The sequence below is a fragment of the Protomyctophum bolini genome, assembly GCF_963924005.1.
Source record: "Protomyctophum bolini genome assembly, chromosome: 12".
Lineage (NCBI taxonomy): Eukaryota > Metazoa > Chordata > Actinopteri > Myctophiformes > Myctophidae > Protomyctophum > Protomyctophum bolini.
The window spans coordinates 29,263,711-29,286,940 of NC_137873.1; the positions used below are offsets into that span (position 1 = coordinate 29,263,711).

Here is a 23,230-nt window from a genome sequence, read left to right on the forward strand (position 1 = left end):
ATAAATTTGTAAATATTGAGTGATCACGTAAAGTCCAGCTAATATTGGCAAACGCAACCACAACCAGTAACAAAAAGGACAGCAAATGAGTAGGACACAGTTCTACCCAAATTCTGCTCAGCAACATGATAAGTCTTTTATTTGCAATGCTCTGTTTCCTCATGTTTCCAGTTTCCGATGCAAAAAGAAGCAATAATTCCTTAAATAATAAAGAAAGCAAAAATATTTACAATATTCCAATAAAACTAATAATCAATGGATTATCTAGAGCACCTCTCTGCATCTGGACAACTGCCACCTCAGCTGGAAAAGGATACATGGCATTACATCAGCAATTTGTTTATTATTTCTGAAAAATAAAACTGACAAAACTTTTTTTTTATTATTATTATATATTTACAGAACGCTCCTGAAATGTGTTTCCACTTAGAGTAGAAAAGGCTTTCGGATCATTTCTGTTGTTTTTCTTTTCTCTTTCATCAAGTCAATTTCTGTAGGTTTTCAAGTTTTAATGGTTATCATTTATTAAGTGTCCTCTATGGGGTGGTTTGGGGTTTCCTGACCACAGAGGACAGCATCTAGCCCCCTAACAAGTTCATGTAAGTACACCTACAGGAGAGGTTAGGAGGAAGAGTCGGGTCAGGGCCGACTACTGGGGATGGGAGAAAACGATGGCTTTGAGGAAGCATAAACAACCACTCCCCGAGTAGTCAACATCAAAGGTCACAATCAAGTCCTCAACGTTTCAGTCCTCACAGGTCCCATTGTAGTAAAACAGGAAATGGAAAAAGGAAGAAGAGAGAAAAGAAAACCTTTGCTTAAACCCCGCTTCTCCCATCGGATTACGACAAATCGACGTCCATTTACTCTGCCGACGTTTCTCCCACTGCTATCATCAATAGAAACGCACTTCAACCATGCTGCACACTCCAATAAGAAAAGGGGAGGGAAATACATTAGAGCTCCGTGTTCGATTGGACATCACGCACATTATGGCAATGACAGCCATTCCCAAAGAACATGCTACGTGACACTTTCGGATGTTTCACGTCTTTAGCGTGTCACATAGTATGTTGCATATATAATCATCAAGAACCATAAAAAGAGCAGCGTGTTGATTTTGTATCGTTTCCCACAAAGAAGTCAGAAATGTCTTACACAATGACAAGGGTGGGTGTGGTGAAGGTGGTGGGGGGTAGTTCACGCATAGTTAAGCAATCCTGCTGATCAGTTCTCAGGTTTATTTCTTTAGGACACTCGTCGTTGACAAGCAGACGAGAGAATGAGGAAGAGAGAAAGAGAGACAGAGGGGAAGGACTAGGAGGGAGGGAGAGGGAAATAGAGAAGTGATTGTTTGTCAAGTTTCCCTCTCTCAAAACTAAACATTTACCCTCATTGAGGATTGAGTGAGTCCGCCTCTTAGGCAATATATACTATATATATATTTATATATATATATAGATATATATATAATTAGTTCATGTCTCTCCACAGCCTGCTGCAAAGCCCAACCCTTAGCCAAAGGAGGGGTGTGGGTTTAGGGAGGAGGGGTGGGCACAGCATTCAGGAAGTCCCTAGTCCTTGTCAGACTCGTCCTCTGCCTCACGGAGCCAAGTGAAGAAGGCGGTCACCGACTTCAGGGCCACGCCCTTGCCCGTTTGCTCAGCAGGGTCCTTGCTGGACTCCCACCTGTAGAAGGCCTCCTCTTTGATGACGTCCTCGTCATAGAGGGTGTCAAAGAACATCCGCAGCAAGTCTAGACAGGGAGGGACAGACAGGAAGAGGGTTGGCGGATGACGTTCATATTGGCTCTAACCGGCTAGACAGTAAAGTTCTCCATGTTCATTGGTAACTCTGAGTGCACACAAAGGGAGCCCAATGTTGCATTTGTACTCTAAGACACCGTTTCTCAACGCCAGGTCTGGGGACCGCTAGGGGTCTGTGACGGAGTACAAATGGAATGCTCTCAGAGTTTAACACTGGGAGTAGATTAGGGTCCCAATGGGGGTCCATGGGCTAATGGATATCAAAATGGGGGTCCTTGAAATTAAAATGGTTGAGAGTTAAATAAACAGAGGATGTTAAGGATTACTTATTATTGATAAGGGGAGTCGGCGATACTCACTAGGAGGTTGCTCCATGTGCACCATGAGAGCCTGGAGAGCGTAGAGGGCTTGCAGCTCCTTGTTCTCATCACTCAGGTATCTCTGCAGGAGACTGGCTCTCTGGGTGATGTGATCTACATCCACCTTGTAGGGGTTCTCGCCTGAAGGGAGGAAGAACAAATGCTGGTTAATTTAAATTGACTTGGTTAAAAATGATGGATACTCCCATACACAGTAAAATCCCAAAAGAGCACTAAATGTAAGGGACCATTTGGCTACAGTTGTATACTCACTTTACTTTGTATTCTCAACTTCAGGCATACTTACATATGATGGCTGACTGGCATATAGATGTCATCAGAGCACGCACAAAGTGGTTCCAAACAGTCTGTTGCTCATCTACGTTAGCCTGGATGAGGAAAACAAAACAGGTGAATATTCAAATGAAAACAAATTACATGACTGTCCTGCTGTGTACTTGCTGGAATAATTAAGCCCAGAATGGCAGTATTTCACATAGTATAATATAGTGAGGTCATTTCACCTCTTGACACACCAAACACTCAAACAGATCGTTTTTCCAAAATACAATTTCAGATTTAAAAATCTGTGATTGAGGTTTAGTTACAACCAAAATACTGTATATGCTAATACTACTGTAAACTAATATTCACACTGCCAGCTGTTGCTTACTTACTAATGCAGGTCTATTAAACACATATTTCTTTATATTAATCACTAGATTCCGATTATTGGGGTCACGATTCAATCCAATAGCGTTTTCCCTCTTCTCTATTCAAAATTATTCTTGATTCAATACATTTCGATTACGATTTCAGCATGATGTACTCCAGTCTTGTGTAATGAAAGCAGAGTACATTATTTTAGTAAAACGCTTTTATAATTGTAAAGGTTTGATCAACTGAATGATGTAAACACAAAGGTAAATCCAATACAACATGTATAAAACGTTTTAACTTCTGAGTGAGTCTGACACTCAAGTTACTTTTTCTCACTCAGTTACGAGAACAATACATTAAAGTAAAAACGGCTGTAAAATAAATAAGATTGGTAGGCTTAGGCTAGCTGGTAGTAAAAATCCACACATGCACAGTATGCAGAAACCCATAATGTATTGCAAAATAGTTGCCTTGATGCAAGTAATATTAACGAGTGTCTGTCAACGAAGGTCAGCTGGATCCTCGTTGACAGACAGACCTCAGCTGTCCTGAACTGAAATGACTGGAGTAACTTGAAAATGACATGTTTACTACGATACATTTAACATCACAAACACCATTTAGTGAAACCTCCTGTAACTGTAACCAGAAAAATAATCTAAAAAATAATTTAGTGGTGCAATCACTCCTATAGACAGCTATGTGTGTCCCTGGGTCTGTCCGAGCACAAAAATAGCGTTATAGCGTTTGTTCACCACCAAGTGGCACTGTTGCACAGCCTCACACACAGACACTCACAGGCCAGGGAGGAGGGCTTGTACAGTACAGTACAGCACCACTCACTTCAGACGGGTGTGATTATTTTTACACCCCTATTAGTCACACACATCCCCAACACCGGTACCCACCTCAATCCAGTCTCTGATCCGCTGGTTGTTGGCTTTGTCCTGGATGAGTCGGTCAAAATGTTTGCCGAGCTCCTCTGCAGTCAGTACCACCTTCTTCTTGGGCTCCTCAGCCGCTGGCTCCTCACCAAGAGTAAACTCCACCTTCTGTTAATGGTGCACAGGTTACACGCAGATACATCAATCAACACAGATTCCTCTTCAACCAACAACCCATATAAGTTCAGCAGTTTGCTTTTCCATTTTAATGTTAGTTTGGAGATGGACTGTTTACTGTTGTATTATTGTACAGACCTGTTCTGTCACAAACTTGTTGACATCCTCATCCTTAGGCAAGAAGTCGCTCCAGTCCAGCCCATCGTCGGCCCACATAGCTCCAACCTTCTTATGAGTCTGGTGGAAACGATCATTTGTTTTATCAACACAAAAATAATAAAGTACTGTGTAACATATTAATTATTATTAAAAGATTTGTTTTGTCTTGGGTGATGGTCACGTACCATTCCTTTGCAGAGCAAGGTGAGGATCTGGACAAGTAGCACACCAGCCTGACCCTGAGGCACTAGAGGCTTGGAGATCTCCCTGAATACACAATTCACACAAATTAAGATCTCACCGGTTTAGAAGATATGATGATGATGATGATGATAAGGTCTACAGTCAGAGCCTCACCTGAAGAGCGGTCCCATAGGGATGCATCCTTCGTGAAGCATGGGTGTGATGAGCTCTGCCAGGTAGAGCCAGAAATGGGGGATGTCTATGGCCATGTCCTCTGCCACATCCAGTATCTCCTGTAGCCTACAGTCCACAGCAAGGACGGTTCAATATCACCTCAAGTCATTTCTTCTAACTCATTGTGATATACATGAATATGCAGGGTATGACCCGCATCTCTCTCTCACCCTTTGTAGTACTGCTGTGTGGTAAGCGTTCCTGCCTTGACGAGCTGCTGCAGCAGCAGGCCCGTGTGTTCCCTGGCGCTGGTGCTACGTTCCAGTGTCGACTCCAATCCGTTCCGCACAAACACGAAGAGCAGCGAGGCACAGTTGAGCTCCGCCACACACTGCAATGCCTCCTACAGTACCCAGAGTGGAGAGGGGGAATCAGAAGACAACATGGCCATTTAAAAAAAACACAGCCTCCTATACTTGTACACAGCCTGAAGGTAATTTGTCATAATAAGTGCAAACGGTCACCCGTTTTGTACCTTCAAGTCATTAATGTGAAGATACTCCTCTAGGATGGCTTTGGACTTCTTCTCCAACTCCTCTTCACTCAAGGCGGGTTTGGAAAGAGCAGGGGGAGGAGTGGGGGCGTTTTCACGCTTCACTGTGGGGGAGGAACAAATTTAAGTGTCATCCCATGCCTCTATGGATTTTCATCTCATTATGTGCACAGTTCTACATTATAGCACTTGTTTTAGCTTTGGGCTTTATGACAACTCTGCCTCTCTCTCATTCCACAAAGCCATACAAAATCTGCAGCCCGCCCAGCCCCAAATTCTGAGTTTCTGGTGCTGGCTATACTGTACCTGCAGGCTCCTTGCTGGCGGCCCTGTCTCTGCTTCCTCTGTCCCGGTCATCAGTCATGCTGGCCACGCGGCGCACAGGCTCCGTGGAGCTACGGCCATCTCCCCCGCGGCTGCGATCCTCAGATTCTCGACTGAAGCTGCGCTTGGTGATGGGCGGACGGGTGTCGTCGCGCCCAAAGCGGTCAAACCTATCCTTGTCACTTCGGTCTCGTTCTCCACCACGCTCGCGGCTGGAGCTGGATCTGAGGGACAAGGAACAGAGTTCAGAATGAAGTGGGCGGATACTGGGGATGGTGAAGAAACACAGTGAGGGAACACACTTAAAGAAAAGCAGCAACACCAAACGGAGATCGACACGGGAGAGGACTTGAAGATTAGGGCTCTGTTGTCAATAAATACCTCTGTGGGACTCTGCGGTCCGAGTCTGCAGAAGACGACGAACCAGACTGCAGGGCCGAGAAACGGTTAACGGTGCTGGTGGCTGGACGACCCGAGTCTGCAGCTACTGTAGAACAGAGCAGATGAATACAATTTACAATTTAGGCATTTAGCAGACGCTCTAAATCCAGAGCGACTTACATTAAGCAAGAACAAAAGCATGGGAATACATCACATAAAAGCATTTATCATGAAACATGCGTAGTCTAAGAAAGTAACAGTGGAATATCTATATAATGAAACTATACATATAAACTATACATATATACTACTATGCTATACATATGTACTATGGCGTGCTATGACTATATACAATGCAATTCTAGTGCTGTCTACATAACATGCTATAAGTCTGTTTCAAATGCTATCCAAGTCTACAGAAATGCTATCTAAGGGGGTAGGGTAAGTGCTATAGGCCATGATGTCTGAAAATGTGGGTTTTCAGACTACGGCGGAAGATTGGGAGTGATGCTGCAGTTCTGACTGCAATGGGAAGTGCATTCCATAAGAAACTGATACCATCTTTGAGACCAATACTATGTACCTACATCCAGCATTATTATTCTTTTTAAATTACCTTCTAGTTATATTGTATTAGCAGCATTACAGTAAGGCAGCTAAGAACCAGCGGTGTACGCAAATTCAGCTGTACAATGATGCTAGTGGTCGTTCCACCAGGCATCCTGCCAGGTCCATGGTCAAATGACCAATGTTAAAATTACAGTGGCTTGGATACATTGGACTACAAATAATATCATTAAGATTACGGAGTGCCGAAAACCAACAACCCAGTGGTAGATGAACAACATGTACTAAAACCCTTCAAAGATTATCATTGGGGCTTGTCAGGGGATAATGTACTGTAGTAAGGGACAAAATCTATCTTGGTTCTCGATAAATGCATCTTCATTGACCTTACCTGGCTCTCCACTGACTGGTTTGGCTCCAGTTGTTCCTCCACTACTGCCTTTGCCCCAGCTGCCCCACATGCCTTTGCCGCCTGCAGGGCCCAGTAGCTGGGTTTCCAGAGAAACAGGCTAGAAGCAAACACAAGATACAATCATTTAGGCCAATAGATGAGGAATGGCAATTTAAAACCACAGTGCATTGTACAGTAAGTAAGTAGAAATAACTCAGTGATCCTTATACACTACTACAGCCTGGGCTTGGTGAAGGTACTGTACACATACCTTTGTGATCTTGCTGAGGCGGGAAGGGTCAATGGGCCTGTTCTTGGTGGATATGGGCACAGTGTTCCAGCCCTCATCCTGGGGCTGCTGACCCCGGCCACCTCCTTCCCGGCCTTCCCGACCTTCCCGGCCACCCCCTTGGTTGTGTGAGCCACGGCCCCCCATGCCTCCTCCCATCCTGCCTCCTCCTCCTCCCCCTCCTCCTCGTCCTCCTCCGTCCTTCTGGTTGAACATCTGCTGCTGGACCTTGATCTCTTCCCTGTGTGCCTCTAGTTCTGCGTCCTTGTGGATCTGGTCGATGGTCTTGGGGCCCTGGTCCCCTCTACGAGGTACCCATGAACACTATGGAGCAACACAGGGGAGAACATCTCTCAAACTATTTGACGTTTGAAATGAGGACAGGAGGCTGAACAATGGTTTGATGAGTTATGTCCCGTTTCCTCAACAGGGCATGTTGAGGAAAAGGAGTTTGAAACCAGGGCAGCAATTTAATTGATAATGTATTCATTCTATCCTACCTTTCTGAGGTCTATGACATCCTGTAGCATGAAGCGGATTCTGGATGAGGTCTTCCTCTCCTTGATGATCTTATCCATTTGGTTGAAGTACTGATCCATTCGAGGCTGCGAGGGACAGACGGAGATAGAGAGACACTGAAACTTCTGTTTAGCAGAAAAGCAAAACTGCTACAGTAGTGTTTGTGTATACGCGTGTCTGCATCTGTGTGGGGACATGCGTATGCTCAGCTACCTTGGCTTTCTCAAAGTCGAGGTCCTTGCCAATGGTGGACAGCAGCCTGCAGAGGCATTCCAGAGACTCTTCGTCGTGATTCTTCAGTAGTTTGACTACGCAGTCATGCATGATGGCCTCCGTCAGCATCTTCAGCTTAAAAAGTTCACCGATGAATTTGATGTTGCCCATCGAGCGGTGGCGGGCCTGGTCCCTGGCAACGGTCAGCTCCAACTGCAGGCGCTCCTGATCCTCCTTTTATCAGAAATAAATAAATGTATTAGAAATAACAAAAGTAAGCATGCTGTCTAGACTGGGGTTTCTCCCAGTTCAGTCACTAGACTCACTACTGCACATTTATGTGCATCATAATGGGTGCAAAAAGTTATCTTTTTATCCAAATGTCTAACGCAAATCTTAAAAATAATATATAAGATAGAATAAAAATGTTGTCCATTTCCATGCCCAAACCCAATAGCTGATGTTCATTAATGGATTCAATGAATGTATAAAATAGTTCCTTGAACAGATTGATAAATGTTATTGGTCAAGGTGACAGCCAGCCACATATTATCTTTGTTAAAACTGCCAGAGTGCTAGCCTGTTTCAAGAATGGTCTCCTCAGCTGCTCAGTCCCATCAGTTATACTCAGTGGCACATGGCTCAACAGAAGTCATCACTGTTGACAATTTAATGTGGAACTTGGAATAATCCTACGACACCACAAATCAAATCATAACCATATGATGCATCAAATGAGATGCATCATAAATATGCATTAAAACCACTTGGGATGGAAAGATGTCTTTAAACAGGGAAGTGTTTCTCACAGGTTTAGCAGCCTCAATCTCCTTCTGCTTTTTCTCAAAGATCTCGTCATCGTCCTGGTCTTTCTCGAACTCCTTCTGGCAGCGGTTGAGCAGCAGCTTGCGGAAGTTCACAGTGACTCCTGGCTTGTCTGTGGTGGGGACTTTCAGCTGGGGACATCAGAGAGACATGTTAGGATACACATTTTACTCACAAATGTTATCTTGTCTAATAAAAGACAACCAATTGGACCATCGCCTGTTCGCCCGCTGTTAAAATGTACTGTGAGATACCTAGTTGCACACTGAAAATCCACAAGCTCACAACCCGTCACACTGTAACGTGTTGTAAACTTGTAGATCAGCCATTTGTAGTGCATGCGACAAGTTGAGCAACCAACCAAGTATAAATCAGGCATCAGAGATGTGTGGTTGATGCTTCGTAGGTTGCTCAATCCCATCAGTAGCAATCAGTGGACCAGACACGTGGCACAAACTGGAGACCGATGACGGACGATGACTCACCCCCATAAGGCAGCGGCACATGTTGGCGTAGGCCACGGCGAAGTTGGGCTCAGAGATGGCCTTCTCAAAGATGAGGTCGATGACCCCCTTGAGCCTCTCCTCTGTGTCGATGGTCAGCTCCATCACCTGCTTCATTAGCTGCTGGAACTTCTGTGGGGTCAGCTTGTTGAGGATGCTGCGCACACGCTTGAACAGCTCCGCCGTATTCTGATTTTCATCCAGATTGACTTCCTCTTTTTCTGCATCCTCCGAGCGGGTCGGCCGTGGTTTCTTCACCGTAGGCTTCCAGGCCTTCTCGGCCTTGTTGAGCTGAACGTCATTGTTGAGTGACTGACTGATGGTGATGATCTTTCTTGGCTCTTTCCTTTGGCCCTGCTGCGAGCGACGCTGACCTGGCATCGGCTGATGCTGAGCAGCGGAGGCATGAAGGAAAGGTAAAATAGAGGGATTAAGTAATACAAAAAAAAAAAACATCGGCGTCATCATTCACAGTGAGTCACTTTGTGCAGTAGTAATAACAGCTGTAGCCCATTTTGTCACGATCGCGCTAATGAAACAAAACGCCACACAGTGATGGTACAGTATTTCATGTCAAAACATTCAAGTATCAGAAGATAATGTTACCCAGGTAAAGTAATGTGTCACTCTGCATGTTTAACTTAAGTTTTCCACAAGTAATTTCTGAAAAAGACCAGTTTAACCTTTTTTTTTAAATCATACTATCATTGTTGATATAAAGCCATTTAGGTCAATGATATAACATTATGTTGTGATATAGCAGCGGGTACCCAAATTAAGGGCCAATCAACTGTATTCCGTGAGAACATTAGGTTTTGGTATGATGACGCTCTACAAGTCCCCCCCCCCTTTGCCGGTCCGCAAACATTTTATGAACCGTCAGCCGGTCCGTGACAATAGAAAGGTTGGGAACCCCTGGATTAAATGAATACAAAGAGAAAGCAGGTTTTTTCTATGAGCCAGAAACCCTGTGAATATCACCCGCACACAAAGGGACAAAAATCTTTCAGAGGCCAGAACGAACAAACTCTTACCGGGCCTCGGGGTCCTCCTCCTGTCGACTGTCTTCCCATGTTGCCCAAGTATGCGGGAGTAAAGTCAGGACCAGCGACGGCCATCATGCGAGCGGGGTCAGGCGGACGTAGTGGAGTGTTATTGGCCTACAGAAGTACAGAGAGAGGCAGAATGTTTTTTGTTTTCATTATTTGAATGTTATACACACCGAGCCGGGAGTAACAGACTGGAGTTTTTTGTTAATGTCTCGAGGGCCATGTTGTTGTGAATAGAGCACCGAAGTCTGATCCATGGGTTCATGTACTTTTTACTTGCACTGTAATCCCCATAGGGGGATTTTAGATCACCTCATATAAGAACTGCGTTTGTCCCGGACGTTTCTCTCACATGGATATGATATGAATTACCGCTACTGAATTAGTTACATTTTCACTAGAAACAGACTGACTGTCGCAAACGGTCATTTAAGATGACCCCATGTTATTCTCCATAGAGAAATTTCTTCCATGAACCAGGGGAATCAAGGGGATGAGCGAGTGACATCATGACTTTGGCGCTCTATTAATACATGCATAGCTGCGGCCTAGTGCCTGTAAGCAAATAATAGCCATGCTGACATACAGCAGACACCTCTTTTCAAACTAGAGATGTAGGTACCATCGATACCATTACGATACTACTTTTCTTTCCCAAGACAGCGACACCCATAATTTGCATATCGGTCGATACCGAGTACCGATCCGATACCAGTGTGTAATTAAAAGAAAAATCACACCTGTGTGAAGTATGGGGCACTCTTATCATCATCATCATGATTAATCATCTCATACAGGCTATCAGTGGCTAATCAAAATGCCTGTTGCCACAAATGTATGTCATATTTGGCGGACATTTGACCTAATTTCTCCTTTCATTGTCGAATATGAGACTTATGGGGACAAGATGACGTATATTTCCCCTTCATTGTCAATGGCATTTAATGTTTGTGTTGCGGATGTTTGACCTAATTTCTCCTTGTATTGTTGATGGCAAATATGAGACGTGTGGGGACCAGATGGCGTAAATGTTTGTTGCGGATATTTTGGACAAAAGCTGTACATAGGAGGGGATATTGCCCCTCAAAAATCTAGGACAGTGGTTCTCGAAGTGGGGTCTTCTCAGGGTTCTTTGGGGGGGTTCCAAACGGACCCTTACAGGTCTATAACTCTGAGTATACAAATGGAACCAAATGGACCTGTGTGCCATTTGTACACTCAGAGTTATGAGTAATAAAAAGGTTTGAGAATAGACCAAAAACCCATTCATTAAAGAGTTAAAGTGTAACTACAAGTTAGTAAAATACTAAAGGTCCTTGCAGACTGCTGGCGTTTTTCGGAAAAGAGCAGCAAAAAAACAAATCTGAAAAACGCAGCAGTCGGCACAGACCTTAAGAGTATAAAACAGTTGTGCAACATCAACTGAGGCATTCAAAATATTACTGAAAATTTAATTTCATGTGATAAATTACATGGACTGGCATATTCGCCGATTTTAGTTTTCCGATACTTCAAACTCAACCGCCGCGTCAGTTGGGGATCGGCAGGACCCCTTCATTTGTGCTGGACAGTGACAGCAATCCCTCTTCCCATGGGAAAGCGGCTACACCAATACATACATACTACTGCTGCTTCACTGACTACTCAAATTACTATTAGCTACTTAATGTTAGCTACCATCTACAATACAAATTTATTTCCCCCTAAAAAAAGAAAAAAGCAGCAGCAGCAAAACTGTATAAGCTACAAGACTAGCTTTGTTTCATGTAACAGATTAGAGAGCAGGCTGGCTAGACCAGTGTCCCAACCTGTGTGACGCGGCACTTTAGTGTGGCGTGTGCGATGCCCTCTAATCTAACCCCTCCCCTGACAATAGACTCTGGGCTACCTCCATTGTTGCTCCCCATCGCCATAAACTCCATTCAGTGAAGCGAACCTCGGCCATAGAAATGCTAATTTATGGCTTTAGTTTGTTACATGGGGCCATCACCTGTAGGCTACTCGCCTGGGTCACATCAGAGTATTTGGGGAAATGGAACTCGATGGGGCCGCAGCTATGGCCGGGCGATACAAGGGATTTGTAAGCAGAGTGAAAGAGAATCCCGACGGCATGGTTGCGCACTGTATTTTTTCACCGTGAGGAGCTGGTTGCAAAGACTTTACCAAAAGACCCGTCAGTTGTGTTGTATAATGTGGTAAGCATCGTTAACTTTATAAAAGCAAGACAATTGAAAAGCCTGCTGTGAAATGGGGGCGGAACATAAAACGCTGCTGTTCCACACCGAAGTCCAGAGGAAAAGTTTTGTCGTGTGTGTATCAACGCTTTCTGTCTGCCGAGTGCTGACTGCAATCCAAATATGCAGAACTGTTTGCATACGAGTACTAGTGTGAAAGATTAGCATTACATGGCTGATATTTTAACCACCTGAATGAACTGAACAGGCGAATGCAAGGAATAAATTAAAATCTTCTCGCAAGCACGGATAAACTGAACACATTTCGGGCCGAACTCCCCCTCTGGTGGCAGATTGTGGATAAGGACAAGCTTGAGATTTACAATGTTCTGTCTTCATTTCTGACTTAAAAGGCCGTACTCTGCCACTACTTTATTTTCTTTCCACTAACAAATTTATATATTTTTCATGAAACACGCAAGATAAACAGATCATCATCCAATTTAATAAAAGGACAAATGCTGTTGCATTTTTTTGCTGCTGCAAAAACAGAACATTTTTGTGAAAAACGTTTCATTTTATTTCTGCCCAGTACTTTCACATGTAACTGTGTGCAGAGGCCCACATACCTTGTCCAGTACCACATCACTGATGGCAGGTAATCCTTCAGGTTTGTGCATGCTGGCGCCTTTAAACTGGAAGCGCAGCAGGAACTCCCTGTCGTACCGCTTCTTATCCTCTGGGTCAATTGGCTTCCAATTCTCTGAAGGAATAGCAGAACACACAGTGTGAGACATTTGCACTGGAAGGGTCCATCCTGTCAAGTCTCAACAGATCCATCTATAAACACAAAGATAAAGCTATGCCCACTGAATTTAACTGTCATGGCACGACTTGACAAACTGGGAAATATTTAAACCCGGGACACACCCTCTTTGTACTGATACTTCTGCTCAGCGGTGGGTGGGTCAGTCTCTGCATTCTGCTTGTCTTCTTTCTCCTCCCAGGTCTCATCTGGAGCAGGGGCGGCCGGAGCGGCCGGAGCAGCGGGGACAGGTTCGGCCTGAGTGGATGAGGGCTCGGGGGCGGTCTTCACCTCCTGCTGCTCCTGGATGGGACAAAATAACAAGTTGACGATTCAATATGAAGTCATTATATATCATTTTAAGTGCATGCGGATGGTGCTGCCATGTACTGTCCTCATCTTTGCATACATGCCATGTTACGGACATAACGTACCTCTTTGAAGGCATCCAGGAGGTCTCCGATGGCCTCCTTCTTGTTCAGCTCCTTCATGTTTCTCTTCTTCTTTGGCACAGACACAGCAGCTTGTGAAGAGATGGAGAGGGTTTTTACATTAAAAATCCAATTGGTGATTACAATAGCAGAACTTTAAATGTGATATTTTACTGCTTTACCTTGCATAGTAGCTTCCTCTGCAGGGCAGCTGGCAGAGGTAGGGGGGACTTCCTCAACTTTCTCCTTACCCTCTTCCTCTGTCTTCTCCTGGGCTGGCACTGCCACTGCAGCAACAGGTGTGGGTTCCTGAGGTTGAGATGCGTCTGACTTGGCGAGAGGAGAATCTGTAGTGTCTGCCAAAGCCTCGGACAGGTCCTCATCCATGTCCTGAGGAAGGCCGTTGGAGAGAGGAGGCTCTTCTTTGTGAGCCACTTCAGGTGCGGGTTTGGATTCAGGTTCAATGGCGGGGACAGGATTCTGGACCTGCGGTGCAGCGGCTTCCTCATGTGTGGAGACTGGCGGCTGTACATCACACTCAGACTCAGAGGAGGTCTCACTCACCATCTGTGTAGGTGGAGGAGCAGATTCGCTAGTTGCCGTGTTAATCGGGGCGGCGGCGGCTGTGAGAGGCGCTGTAGGCTCTGCTTCCGTTTTGACAACAGCCGCAGGCGCCTCCTTTTCAGAGTTCTTCTTCGCCTCCTCTGTGTTCTCCTTGTTCTCCGGTACCTTCTCAGCTGCTGCCGGAGCAACCTGCGGTTCTTCCTTTTTCGTAGGGCTCTTTTTAGCTGCGGGTGTCACAGCTGGCCTGACAGGAGCATCCACTGTGTCACCAACAACGACAGCTTCTGGCTCTGACGGAGGAAGAGGACAAGACAGTGCTGGAGGTGAGGGAGACCGAGCGGTCGGCTCATCCTCTTCTTCAGGCGGGGTTGACACCTTTGTCTCTGGCACCTCCTTCTCTGACGGAGTGACCAGCTCAGCGGGCAACGGGGCCATCTCGGTGTCCGTTTCCGCTTTGACCTCTTGGTCAGCCGTGGCAGGGGGGGTTTCAGGGGGGGTTTCAGGTGGGGTTTCAGGCGGGGTTTCAGCTATAGCAGCAGGTTCCATGTTTTCATCTGGGCATTCAAACATTGAAGAACAGAATGAAATGCAGGTGGTAACAAATGCATACTTTTACAGATTTTTATTATAAAGACCAAAAGGCCCACCTGATCTCGTCACCTCTGTGACGGGCTGTGTAACTTCACCGTTGGTCTGGACAGGGCTTCCCTCTGACGAAGAAACCTATTAACAAATAATTGAAATATAAAAACAAATATTGGTAGTGTTGGATTAAAACTGAAAGGTTCTTGCAATTTCTATGCTTTATTTCAGATAGGACTGTGTGACAGACACAGTAACTGACTGAGCTAACAGGAATCCCAAATAAATAAATAATAAATACATTTAAAATCAATTATAAATAAATAAAATAAACCAACAAACAAATACATAAATATATATACAATTACAAACCAACGTACCTTATACCAAAATAAATCTCAAATACAACTAATCCAAGACCTGACTGAATAGTGAGAAATGGCTAAACTCATTCTAGAGTAAACTTGAAAATTCTGAAGAAATTTGTACTTGTATACTAATTACAATATTTGCCCCATCATGTAAGCCAGAACAAACAAAATGCATACGCCTGGTAATGAAATTACAATAGTGAATACAACAGGGCAGTATTTTTAAGTTCAACTTAAAATGATTGTACTTCTTGGCTCGTTGGACATCAAAAGCAAAAGACAACAAAAAGGTGCGTGTGCTGCAAAGTCTTACCTGTGGGGGAGTCGGAGTGGTGGTGGACCTTCCACCTGACATGATCTCCTCTGTGATATCACGTCCACCCTGGTTGGGGTCTCGTATTCTGATCTATCAAGAGAACAGGGCAAGTACTGGTTAAGTCTCCACTCGACACTGATCCCACATCCCAATCCTATGCAAACGATCCTCTCCCCACTGATCTATAGCAGTGAACCCATCATAATGAACACTATTGTCATTTTGAGGCAAAAGGGAAAGTTCCACATTGAATGGACAATAAAGGTCCCCTCTAGTCAACTCATCCGCTGCCCTTTTGTTGTGGTACACTACCGGCTTGCGCTCCCTCTTGGGCGGGCCTTGTGGCTGGGCTGGTGGCTGCTGAGGGGGCGGAGCTTGTTGCTGTTGCTGGACGGGGTTGATCATGACGGGCGCGGGCTGGACAGAGGGTGTGTACTGGGTCTGGGCTGGATAGTATGCACCAGCTGTAGGGTGAGATGAGGAAAGAAGAGGGGGCGAGAGAGAAAATGGCAGAAAAAAAACTTAGCTATACCATCCAGGATGAATATGCAGTATCACACAAACGGACTTCCCTTCAGGATTTTGCAGTTCTGCTGTAATCGCAACAGCAATAGCTGCCTTGCGTTTCCTTTTCATTCCTTCTTCTTTTTTGGAAGGGGGGCGGGTGTGCAAAGCAATCTTTGGGGTTTTAATCTAATATAAAAGTGTAATTGGGGCCATGCTTGTTGGTGAGTTCAAAGATGAGCCTGGGATGAGATTTTCAGAGGGGAATTGTCTTTATACAACTGCGAATTCCTGACAGGATGTAAAATAGGACACCAAAACGGACACTAAAAAGAAGAGGCCACACCGAGCGCCAATCTACGCCCTACACAAAACATGCACTGACAAATACAAACTTAGCAAGTAAAAAGGTAACAAATTCATAACTAAAATCCTACAGGCAAACAAGCAGCACCACTGGAAACAGGGAATGCCATACGGTCTTTGCCACTGAAGCGTGCTGACCAACACACAAGCACACACTACTCACCGGGGTAGCGCTGGGAGGTGAGAGGAGCACCGTGCAGCGAGAGACGCCCGTTCTCTCGCCCGCCCCCTCTCCCCCCACCACCCCGCCTCTCCCTCGCAGCAAGAGAGGGCTCTGAACCGACGCCGCAAAGGAGAGGAAGGCAGCGAGAGGGAGAAGAGAGGAAAGGAGGGCAGGAAGAGACAGATGCAGAATGAGTAAATGAGAGGAACGAGAGAAAGCAGGGTGTTAAGGCTGTGTCAAGGTGAAGACTGCAGATAGAAAGAACACCAACTGAGAAGCAAAATCAAGCCAGACCTCTGTGTGCTGCTGTTCCAGAGAGACAATACACAACAACAACAACCTGCCAGGCAAAACCATCCAGCACTACCATAGGAGGTTTTCCCACTAATAGACATAGATCCAAACCAGAAATGCCATGTTGTAGTTAAATCTCATGTACAATAGGCTTTTTGGTTTTTGAGTAAAAATATTCATGGTTGTTGCATGATCACTTGTGGTTATGGTTGTGCTTGGCAGGCATGAGTCTAGCGCATTGCCACTTACCATAAGCTTGGTATTCAGCAGGGCTGGTGCCAGGATAGAAGCCTGCCGTGCCACTGGTCACCGGATACTGCTGAGTAGGAGCCATAGTATATGGAGCTCGATACTGCAGAAAGAGAAAAGGTTACAAAACACTGTTTGCCAAGTATGGGTCACGATGAAGTTCAAATATTTTAATGTGCCTTCAGTCCACTTCATAGTTTCCACATTGTCAACAGCACAATGTTCAATGTGACTGGCTATTTGTGTAAAATGTATACTAGGGCTAGGCAACAAATTGCAACGTTTCGACCTACTAGGTCTATTTGCCTGATGAAGACCTACGTCGATAGGGACTGTTATTCAAAGGTTAGGTTTAGGGATCGCCTCAGTGGTGTCCGATTAGAACTTATGTTTAACAGGTGTAATTGGAATGGTGGTCTTGGTGAAGCTATGCAAGGTATCTGGGTTGTAAAGCCAGATACCTCGGATAGTAGGAGTAGTATATGGTACGAAGGGGTCTGGGTTGTAAGGCCGGAGACCTTGGTTCGTATGTGTTGAGGTGAATGCTTGAATCTTGAGTCTTGTGTCTTGTGTCCTATGTTCTGCATCTTGTGTCTTGCTTGGGTCCAGTAGACTGTGGATTTGGGATCGTTGGAGATACCGAGTGTGTTGGTGGGTATCTGAGGTTTAGAAGCTGGGATCTATCTGCCTTTTATGATGTGCGGATGGTGCGCAACCACCTTTGGGGTTTCTATTAATATGATGTCAGCGCTGGATATCGCCGTTGTCTCCATATATGGGACTATAGGTTATCCTCATATATGGAGCTCTAAGTGAAAGCCTTCGTAACATTGCCTCTAAATAAAGTAAGTCTCGGAGCTCTAGAAACTGTTCTCTCTCTTCCTTGATGTTTGCCTTGATGCCTGACATCCAGCACCTGGCCTAAATATAGGCATTGAGATGTGCACACAATCTTCTCTGTGTAGAGTGTGTGCTGCAAAGATATTAAAATAGATGCCTCTTTGGCTGCTGCAGTTCGTTGGTGCCATGTGTGTTGACGGGAGGGCGGAAGAATTTACACTGGTACGCCAGAAGAGTGGACGGAACACTACGTCACGCTGCCACTCAAGTGACTACTGGCCAATCACAGCGCATCTTTTCCGGGACGTATCAGACCCGAACATGACGCACACTGTGACCCATCTGTGACGCACACTCATGCCTCCGTGGTGCCGAAAGGGGCGTCTACTTTTATATGTCTATGTTGTGCTGAACCATAATGAAGAAAAAAGTGGAATGTCCACACACGATATAATTCAGCTCCCAGTCCTTTTTATTTCAACCTAAATACAATGTTTCACCCCTCCGGGCTTTCTCAAGTTGAACCATATGAACCATGAAGAAAACATGTTAAATTAATGGTGCGCACATCCAACCCTATTGAGTTCTGGTAGAAATAATCAAATCAAAAATACCAAAAAAAGGAAGCATATCCAATTATCCACACACTGAAAATTAAAATCCCAATAGTTCAATGTCAAACATTTTGGACACAGACATAGACCTTCAACATGCATCACAACTGATGAAAGTCTGGACTGAAGTGTTGTCATTATATGAAGCTTAAAGCCCAATTCATGCCTCTGTGAAAATGTGTTGTGAGACCTGTCGCCCGATAAATGACATATCAGGCCGAAAAAAGCGTTGACACTTAAGCTTAACTTTCAGGGTGCAGATAACCTTCCCTATTGAACATGAACCATTGACCAACCTGTCCAGGAGGGATGAAGTAGCCCTGAGGGGAGCCAGCAAAGGAGAGCTGCTGCTGGGGAATCATCATCATTTGGGAGCCCGGCTGGTACACGTGAGTGGGTCCAACAGGCCGCGGGCCACTGCTTGTCTGGACCCTGGGAGCACTGGTGGGCATTGCCGGCCTGTTCTGATAGTAAGGCTAGAGGATAGAAGAGGGTACATGGAGGGGGGAAAGAGAATAATAGCAGTCAGGCACCACTTTCAACCTGGCTATTTGGGGTGTGTTTTGTTCATGACTAAGGTTTAGAAAAATGTAATAGTGAAAATGGCAGATCTACAAGCTCACAATGCATCACGATGCAACTTGAGCTTGTAGGTCTGCTATTTTTCGCGTGACATCCATACATCAAAATAGTGCTTAAGGGGGATTCACACAGAGTCCGTTTGATTCAAAATGTTCCGAATACGGTTGCCTGGTCCTCGCTGGCCATGATTCACATTGGCCTTGATTCTTCTGCACCCGAGTACACTTCATTCAACGCTTTCACATTGCGGCAATCCGTATCCAAGTACACTTCAATCGGTCCTGAGACCACCTCCATCTGGTCCCGGGAACGGTTGGGTGATCCGCTCCCAGGAACGGTACGGAGCATTCACACTACCACAACATCTGCCAAGTGGTCCCGAGTGCGCATCCAGGACCATAGTGTGAATCTGCTTTAAGTGGTTAGCAAACATACTACCATGTGGACTGCGAACATATCGGAGTACACAGGGTCCTACTAGGCTACATCTCGGATGCATGGGTGCGTGTGTGAGCTGTACGTAACCGTGCTTAGTCAACCGAGAACTGAATGGACTGCACCCACAGCAACTGTCAATGTGTCGTGCAAGTTCACTTCTTGCGTTACACAGCGTCTAAATTGTATAGAATTTCATTTCGGCCTGCCAGCGCAACTGAGGTTTACCAGAGACAAGAGGAGGAGAAGAGGAGGAAGAAGAAAAATGCTGTTACCTGTAGTGCTCGGTATCCACCCTTCACGTGCAAGAAAGCAAGAGAGAGGGGAGTGAGATAAGGGTGAAAATGAGGACGAAAGAGAACGTGGAAGGTTGCGGTGACAGCACGTACGGATAAGCAAGTATAAGCAGCGGAGACGGCTCATCAATCAGGCATCAAGAGTGATAGGCTCAAACTACATCTACAACACATGCAACTCTATCACAGACAAATACACAAAGACATGGGCATCTAGTGTAAATAAAGTCATCCAAGGTTGCCTGTCTGCTGGTCTCAATCCAGCCTTCATCAGCAGAGCCCGATTACAAAATGACTTGAGAAAATCTTCAATGAGGTAAGAAGTTAAACGAGAAGACCATGCATCGCACAAAGAAATAGGCATCTCTGTTACATTGGTTTGGTTTTATATGTCAAGAGCAACAGGAATATTGTACTCTTACTAAACACAGGTCCTCCACTAATAATGAACACAAATTAATTTAACACAAATGCACGCATCACACTGGGAATAAGGACAATATCGAGAAGTGCTGAGTGTTAGTACCTGTTGGTGTAAAGCACGGGGCCCTGCCGCAAACTGGTAGGACGGCGAAAGAAAGGCAGGAAGACAAGAGTGACAGCCAGAGAAACAGAGAGTGCAAATAGACACAGAGACACACTTTAACCAAAGCCTTTAAAAGCATAGACAGCCATGTCAGAACACCAATGTGAAAATGAAGGAATCCTAACCCTGAACAAAAAACATCAAATGTTTTAAGACACCAGTGAGCATTAGGAGGACATCTAAACATGCACATAGCGATACCTGTCTGGGTTGAGGTGCAGAATTCATTTGTGGAGGTGCTGGGGTTGCAAAAACAAGCGAAGTGGGCTGTCCAGGGGGATAGGCAGTCTGAGCAAAAAAGGGGGGCCGGGAAAAGAAACAAAATGACAACAAACCCCCTGCAAGTGTCAAAACTGCTAAAGGGAAAGCATCAGTGCAATTTTTGCATTGGCTATTCAAAAATAGCACTTTTTGAAAAATGTTGAGTGTGAGAATGGGACAACTGGCTCTCACCTGTGTCAATCCAGGGGAGGGGGAAGGGTGTGGGACAGATGTGGGCCCCGTTATAGGCTGTGGTGGTTTGTTCATTTCACGTGCTTCTGTGGTTCTGCATTAGGGTGGCTCTGACTTGCCAGCCTGCCTGTGGGTAAGAGAGAGGGGGGGAGCTGATGTAAACTACTACATAAATCTGACTTACTTCTGTTAGGATAAAACAAAAAAAATGTCAATGACACAATAAATAGTAAAAGTACATTCAAATAATATTATCTTTACCGAAAGTGGTGATGTAGGCCGATGTAAAGAAAATCGCAATATGCTATTTCAAATGCAATTTCGCAACCTGCACAATCCCATGAAGTCATAATACACCATTTTTTGTTCAGGTTTGAAACGGAGAATATTGAGGCTTGAGAAATGAGACAATTTCTGGCCAAGAAGAGGGTGTGGTCTATGTCCCTGCCCTCCTATGATAACACTGACGATGACCCCTCCCATAGCACTGTTTTCATTTTGCTGTGTATCCAGCAACTGATATTAAAATACACTTCTATTATGAGTCAAATGTTAAATTAAACCAGTGGCGGAGATATAAATAATTTCCCAAAACTATGTCCACTGCAATTCTAAGCAACAATATCCGCAGTCCCACAATTAGCTCATCTATCAGAACACAGTGCTGTTAAAACTGCTCTGGCAAAAATATTTCCCTGTATCACATTGTTATTATTTCAATATTTTAACCACAAACTAATACACAATGTATCTTATATCACGAGTCACGACGTGTGCTTCATTTGGTCCAAATAGATTTAAATTAAATAGCAGCTAAGATTTCGTATTTAACACAGCTCATGTGTGACTGAGAATTTGGACTGGCCAGGATTTGAGTGTGAATTTAGGAAAATGGATACCTCAGGTCAAAGTTCATTTACAGTGTTGCCAATGGCTTCCCTACACCCCCCTCTCCCCCTGCTAGCGCTAAATAGACCTGACAACAAATTCTTCTGATGACAGTCTAAACAACATTCCATATCACATTTGTCCTGGCTACACTTGTATCACTACCCAAGTCCCAGGCAGAAAAGTGCCAAATGCATCTGATCGTGAATCAATAAAGTACTCATGACGAAAAGCAGTGTAGCAGACGTGTCATTCATAACTATATCCACCTGCCCGTAACAGTGGCTAGCATTAGGCTAGCTGCTGCCTGTAAAGCAGCTCCATGCTGGATCTAAACGGGGGCGTCCATCATGTAATATAAAGCCACCATATGGTTCTCCCAGCAGCCGGCACTGAGTGACAAGAGAGCCGTTTAAAACCCCGACAGTGCTCCAGTGCACGCAGTCACGCTGTAGGCAGCGTCAACAGTCGTGCGGGTGGATTGTAAATGGAAAACATTATTGGCCAACAACCAGACAGTTGATTCATAGGTTGGGCAAGAGAGCTACAGTTAGCGCTGTAGCACAGCCTCTATCTGGTCCTACGTGGAGCAGCAGAACAGGCCCAGGGAAGCTCCTTGGGCCTGTAAGCTCCACGTAGGACCCAGGACTCAATGAGACCACCACCGTGATCAGCTTAGCAGGCTCCGCTGAGCCCTACGCCGAAAACTTTAGTTTGAACGCGCTGAATAACGGGTCTTAACGTCACCCAAGCCCAATCTGAACATAATATACACACAACCACAATCAGTCATTTAATTAACGGCAAGTCATACACTTCAGTTCACAGCAGGGGGGAGATAGCTGGCTAACACGAGCTAACCTTGTGTGGTTTGACAGCCGACACGACAGGGCCTCTAATAACAAGCTGTACCTAAAAAAATTAAATAAACCAACAATAAAATGTTAACAATACCTGTAATTAATCTTCTTACCGGGAATGAATAATGTCTGTGTGATTTGATGGGAAGACGGGGGACTCTATCTTCTGTTAATTGAAAGCAGTGGCTTAGTTTTCTTGTCCTCTTTCTCCAAAGGGAGAGTGGTGCCCTTCTTAGCTATTGACTTAGCGAGCTAACTAGCTAGCTGGCTAGGCTAGCTGGCTGGCTGGCAAGTAGGGTGAGTGCTGTAGCTGTCACTTGCTATTTAAATCCCCGAAGCGTGCAAAAGTGACAGCACACAAAATCAAGTAATATAGCACTTCAGGAGTACTATTGGCAACTCCGATGCCCCCGAAAAAAGCCTCTGGACCGGAGGTCCATCATCAAGGCGCCGATGGTAACGGATTGCCGGTAAGATATATACACAGCGGGCGTTTCAGTCGGCTTACAGCGAGGCCATAGTGCGATGTTTCTCCTCTAGGGAGCCGGTGAGCCCAGGCAGAAAGTCGCATGGGCACTTCCGGGAAAATTAAAAATTGACGCCGGCTCCCTTGTCACGTGACACAGGAGAATAGTATAGCTCTATGAGCCACATTCAGGTTCCTCATTTGCAATGAATGACTACATTAAACAATGCTGTTCTTTTGGACCCCTCTTTTGCTGTGGACGCAAGTGTTTGTCCCTCTATTTTGCTGTGCGCGTGTTGAATGTAGGCTATTGGAGTTGCATAATATTGAGCCATCAGCCATTAAAGGTTTCTTTGCTGCAAATTTATTTTTATTTTATTTTCCAGATCTGGGTTCTAAGTTCAAACTATTGGAA

General features: G+C 45.0%; 1 protein-coding gene across 10 annotated transcripts; it reads right to left on the minus strand.

Annotated features, from left to right (window-relative positions):
- Window positions 1-111: 111 nt before the first annotated feature.
- On the minus strand, window positions 112-22,897 carry eif4g1a (eukaryotic translation initiation factor 4 gamma, 1a). 10 transcript variants are annotated; one of them, XM_080777615.1, is made up of 33 exons: window positions 22,463-22,897; window positions 20,602-20,728; window positions 20,350-20,436; window positions 20,089-20,121; window positions 19,542-19,562; window positions 18,546-18,725; window positions 16,796-16,898; window positions 15,532-15,683; window positions 15,217-15,309; window positions 14,598-14,673; window positions 13,569-14,504; window positions 13,390-13,478; window positions 13,081-13,258; window positions 12,780-12,913; window positions 9,962-10,087; window positions 8,910-9,317; window positions 8,409-8,555; window positions 7,600-7,833; window positions 7,368-7,472; window positions 6,910-7,191; window positions 6,850-6,873; window positions 6,579-6,696; window positions 5,621-5,726; window positions 5,222-5,463; window positions 4,898-5,019; window positions 4,593-4,765; window positions 4,363-4,488; window positions 4,191-4,272; window positions 3,985-4,083; window positions 3,694-3,837; window positions 2,433-2,514; window positions 2,126-2,266; window positions 112-1,756 (listed from the first exon to the last, which is right to left on the minus strand). In XM_080777615.1, exons 2-33 carry the CDS (start codon window positions 20,674-20,676, stop codon window positions 1,575-1,577), a joined length of 5,100 nt encoding a protein of 1,699 aa, XP_080633741.1. In that variant the 5' UTR covers window positions 20,677-20,728; window positions 22,463-22,897; the 3' UTR covers window positions 112-1,574. The 10 variants fall into 10 exon arrangements, with proteins under 10 accessions (XP_080633741.1, XP_080633736.1, XP_080633738.1 ...); XM_080777610.1 differs by having other exon boundaries at window positions 5,222-5,316; window positions 5,684-5,723; window positions 6,850-7,191; XM_080777612.1 differs by having other exon boundaries at window positions 5,621-5,723; window positions 6,850-7,191.
- Window positions 22,898-23,230: the final 333 nt, after the last annotated feature.